Source organism: Merops nubicus, unplaced genomic scaffold, assembly GCF_000691845.1.
Source record: "Merops nubicus isolate BGI_N331 unplaced genomic scaffold, ASM69184v1 scaffold10306, whole genome shotgun sequence".
Classification (NCBI taxonomy): domain Eukaryota; kingdom Metazoa; phylum Chordata; class Aves; order Coraciiformes; family Meropidae; genus Merops; species Merops nubicus.
The window spans coordinates 167,496-172,666 of record NW_008615942.1 but is presented as its reverse complement, the minus strand read 5'-3'; the positions used below and the strand labels follow the sequence as shown (position 1 = coordinate 172,666).

At 40.9% G+C, this 5,171-nt stretch overlaps 1 protein-coding gene across 1 annotated transcript in view; it reads left to right on the top strand.

Annotated features, from left to right (window-relative positions):
* KAL1 (Kallmann syndrome 1 sequence) overlaps positions 1-4,880 on the top strand; it is a gene marked incomplete at its 5' end in the record, with an annotated part of 49,102 nt that extends 44,222 nt beyond the window's left edge. Inside the window, 4 exons of the mRNA XM_008942707.1 lie at positions 1-13; positions 1,267-1,487; positions 4,096-4,237; positions 4,607-4,880. The exon at positions 1-13 is cut by the window's left edge and continues 180 nt beyond it. Coding sequence (XP_008940955.1) covers positions 1-13; positions 1,267-1,487; positions 4,096-4,237; positions 4,607-4,665 — 435 coding nt within the window. The remainder of the gene's footprint in view (positions 14-1,266; positions 1,488-4,095; positions 4,238-4,606) is intronic.
* Between the last annotated feature and the right edge of the window lie 291 nt (positions 4,881-5,171).

Sequence of the window (5,171 nt, the reverse complement as noted above, 5' to 3'; positions counted from 1 at the left end):
CCTGCTGAAGGAGGTAAGGCATGATCTGGAGAAGTAGTCAAATAGTCTCAAATGCATTTATAATCCCCTCTGAAAAAGTCTTTAAAAGCAATTCTAAAGTGTCAAATGAAAGATTCAGAACAAATAAAAGTATGACTAATGCTTATGTAAGAAATCAACTAAAATATAGAGCAGTATAGATTTTGGCTACTATAATGCTGTTTTGTCATTTTAGGTGGTAGTTTTAGTGGACTGTTTATAAACATATGACATTTGCTATTATACAGTTTTTATTTTTCTAAGGAGGAACAATTTCCCAGTTACATTTATTATTTTGATGGATGATAACTGTAAACATAATTCTGCTGACATGATCGACCCTTTGAATGCTTTGCTTCTGATGCAAGCTGCTTTTTCAGGTTGATTTTCTTTAGGTTAATTCTGTTCTCAAATAACAAATAAAGACACTCATACCTTTTACAGTGTTACCACAGTGGTAGGTGTAGAAGGTTGTGGGAATTGCAGAATTATGGAGATACTGCTTGGCATGGACCTCTGGGGTTAGCTGGTCCAGCCGCCCCCTTGAAGCAGGACCATTGCCAGCAAGAGGCCAGGTCAGCCATGGCTTTGCACAGCCAAGACTGGAAACCTCTCTCTTCAGTTAGAGAGTGACCCTCTCACTTCAAGTCCCTCCTGTCTCCAGGGGTACTCCCATGCTCCATGGGCCACCTCAGAGTCCTGCTGACCATCATTGCCATTTCCTCTCCACCCCTTGACACTTTCCACCTTTGCAGCCTTCCTGGGCAACAGCAACTCAGGGATATATTTCCCCTAATCACTGCCCCTATTAACTTGCACTACAGTTTTAGAGCATGAAATTTACTTTTTGCTGACATTATGGAGTTCGTACTACCCTGTAGGTTTTCTTGTGTTCCCAAAACTGAAAATCAGAGCTCAGGTATTCTGAACTACAGAGGAGCAGGAGGATGGCTGCCTACAATATGAGGCACTTATATCTTTATATGCCACAGGGTTTCCTTTCTGTCACCTGCAGCTGACAGCATTTGATCTGAAGTTTGAATTTGGCCCAGAATACCAAATATCAAAGATAGACTTTGGTTAACACTGCAAGTGGAAGTCCAGAAAGCTGTCAGGACCCTGACACAGAAAAGAGAGCAGAACACCAGAAAGAGAGCTCTGTCTGACCTTGATTTATGGAGTTAAATGAACGTGACTGAACATTATCTCTCAAAGTTTAGCTTATCTTTTTGCTTTCCAAATTTATAGTGCCAGTTCTACCCAAAGTGTTGGCCAAACCCGAGAATCTCTCTGCGTCTTTCATTGTTCAGGAAGGCAACATCACTGGTCATTTTTCCTGGAAGATATCTAAGGCAGACCTTCACCAGCCCATGACAGGGTTTCAAGTTACTTGGGCAGAAGTAACCACAGAAAGCCGTCAGAACAGCTTACCCAACAGCATCATTTCACAGTCACAGATACTGCCATCAGTAAGTTGGCTTTTACCTTCCTTGGCTAGTTCCTTCATAAGCGTGTGTGTATGTGGCCTATTTCTAATGTTTAGTGGTGGTGCAGATGTCACACAAAGTATTCTCTGGCTCTGCAGGCAAGTTGGAGCACAAAGTGCTTAATTTTTCCTCCTTGCTGGAGATACAAAGCAGAGCTACATCTCTTCTTGATGATACTTAAAACATTTTCATGTGCGCAATTGTTAAATTAGCAACCGTTGCCTGAGAAATGCCTGACAAGAGTAAAAGACCATCTGTGTGGCAATAGATAGTTTTTATTTTCTTTTGATGATCAGGGTGTTTAACTTGGCAGTTACTATAGTTTTACTAATTATTTGGTGTCCAATGCAATGGATTTAAGAGAATTTTCCCTTTGAGTCACTCATTGCTCTAAGAAAAATAAAAATCAATTCCCTCTCTGCCAATATGCACCGTTGTCTGGTGGACAAATAATTTAAAGGAGAAACAGATTTTACTGTTTATTGAAAGTGAGAGAATTAACAATTTGAATTCTTAGTCCTATTTACTTTAAGACAGCCTTCACTATTTCAGTTCATCCTCTGCCAGAGGCAAGTCAAGAGCACTTCATTCAGACTCTGCTAACAGATCCACCAGAGTCAAGGAATTTGCTGGAGCAGCTGGCCTTGATCCGAAGTCTGCTAAAAACCTTGGGAGTCTTTCCATTCACTTCAGTGTAGAAGGGCAACTGTGTCTAGAGCAGAACTGGCTGAAAATCTTGTCACATATGTTTCATCAAAGAATGCGTAAAATGAACACATCTTACACTCGATGCAGTTTCCACAAATCCAAGGCAAGGTTCTCACCATTCTGTCTTAATTCCTAGCAGACTGCCCACAGAGACTAGGGCACGCTTGTTTCATAGCCTGTTATTCTGGGGGAGAGGAACAAAGTTGACCACGGATGCTCTGGAACTTTGGGGCATGCTGCCACGCAGTGTGCAGAGCTGTTTCGGTTCAGCTTAGTGCAGACTCGGTGTGATTTGCACCACTGCTCTCCAAGCTCAGCCTCCAGTCCAGGGGGAAGCACAGGGCTTACAGCCTTGGTCTCTTCAGCAAGGGTGACCTGGAATTGGTTACTCAGTCACAGACTGCTGGCTGCAAACAGCCACTTCAGCATTACAGGAAGCAAAGTTACAGACCATGAGGTGTTAATTTTCAATTTTGTTTTCATCTTTTTTTTAGGGCAAGGCGTATGTTTTATTCAGAATTTCTATTCAATTTTTTTAACCTTTTGGTCCAGTTAGGTCTGAAATATGTAAAAAGTTTCATTTAAAACTTTCCTTTGCGTTGTGCTATACTTACATTTTTTTATCTTTTTTTTCCTCTGGTTTCAGTACTGTAAAGCCTGGAGATTCCTTTTATTTAATTCTCAATGACTATCTGTCAATTTATGGCAATGGATTAACTTGCAGAAAACTCTAATTTGAGTTGAAACAGTATCTCCTACCTTTCATAAACCACTAGTATGTAGGGTAATTTATGATGAGAATTGATCACTAACTCTTGTTGGTAGGCTCTGACTGATAAAAATGTGATATTTGCACAACCAGGGCTGAAATGCAGAGGTCCAAACTGCCAGAGGAGCACCTGAATGAGCAGAGTGAGTGTATGAGTGCAATATATGCACTCCTCTCTCTCCTGTCCATTCAGTGTTTCATATAAGGTGGAACAGCTCCAGCAAGGTCTGTTAAGAGCAGCCCCATCTCAGAATGTGTGTTAATTTGGCAGTAAATCTACGTTTCCCCCAACCTTTTTGCCTTCTCCTTTCCCCTTTGCCACCTGCTCTGGCAGTAACCGCAGGTTATCGGTTATCAGCCAGCCCTGCCTGGCTGGTTGCTGGAGCAGATCTTACCCACACTGTCCAGTGTCACTACCCTGTTGTCCCCTTCCTGGGATGGGCCTTTCCAGCATGTGACGTCTGCTTCCTTAACAGCCTTTAGTCGTTAGCCAGATGTATTCCCATTTGGGAGTATTTCTAAACTTACTCTGTGATTATTTTGCATGGGTGAAAGTGACCACTGCAGGAATGAAGCAGTGAATAGTGAGTCTGTTGTGACAGAAATGGAGCTAAGAACAAAGGCAAATTCTTTTGGTGTCATTAGGACAAATCTGCTGAAATCAGTGCAGTCACACTTACTTTCACTAGCTGCAGTAGGGACCCCAGGCTTGCGTTAATTAATTTACCAATTAGTAGAATTCACAGGCTGATCCAAAATAAAAACAAGTTTCTATAATGAACATATGTGTTAAAAAGAATGAGTAGGAAGTTAAATTTTTATTTTTTTAGTGATGAGCACATTATCCACTTTCCAGAACAGTGAGGAAAAATATGGACCTCTTACACATGAAACCATAACATTATGGTAGACAAGTCTGCTCAAAGGGAACAGCAAACAGAAAATTCAAACCAAAACCTCGCAACAAAGTGTTGCATACATTAAATCCTTTTAACAGAACTCTAAGAAAATAATTTGTGGGTCCTGACAGAACCTGTTTAAACCTGATTTGTGTGAGTAGAGCAACTGCGTTTTTAGGTGCTCTGAAAATGAATGTGATCTGTTTATCTTTAGGATCATTATGTACTAACCGTGCCCAATCTGAGGCCATCGATGCTGTACCGCTTGGAAGTTCAAGTGCTGACAACTGGTGGGGAAGGGCCAGCGACAATAAAGTTGTTCCGAACACCCGACCTTCCTCCATTTTCACCCCACAGTAAGTACTACACTGTTTTGAGAGTGATTACATGTTACAAAACTTCAGTCCGCTACGCGCACACAGTTTGCTTGAGTCTTGGAGTCTTTTTTGATTCCAGTCAGATTCCTTAAACTTAAGATGTGTGAAAGTATTGGGTGTTTTCCCCCCATAACTATCCATCAGCAATGATGGAAGCAAATGAAGTCTTTCAAGCAGTCTGACATTCACTATTTGTTCCACCACTGTTCTTTGGCTTATGCCTATAGTTCACTTACAAGTTAAAGGATTGCAAATTGAAGGCCCTATAAAAGGCTTTTAGTATGGGTAAACGTTGATCTTACATATTCAAAGTTTGATATATATGTATTTTCCTGTTCTTTTCTGTAGGACCTCATCTGAAGCAACATCATCCACATCACTACAAGCCACCCCCAGAGAAATATTAGACTCTTTCAGATGATTATAGAAATAACTGAGAGAAAAACTGAGCTCCCAAATGAGGGCTGGGAAAAGGCACATCTGTAGGAGGAGTGAACCCAGTTTTTCAGTGGAAGTTACCATCCTGTATGATCTGTATCTACATTGGTGTAGTTTAGCCATGAAGAATTGCATTTGCACCAAGACCAGGATGTAACATGCAGCAAGTGTTATTTTAGTACTACCACTATTCAACAAACTGAAGGTCACACCCAACTCAACATGGGAGAGGATCAGAAGTGTGTTCTTTAGAATGGTTTTTGTATTTCTGTGTTTAAAGTAGATTGCAACGGTGTAGTGTATACAGCTTTTTCTCTTAGTGACTTCAGTGTTAATACTTGCAAGGTTGTCCTGTGATGTAGGCATACTTTCGAACAGTGGAGGCCATATCTCATCAGCGTGTTTAAATAATCTGTTTTACTTAAAGCTCTGCCTGTCACCAGTTTAAGCCCTAGTGTATTTTTCTATTAAAGAA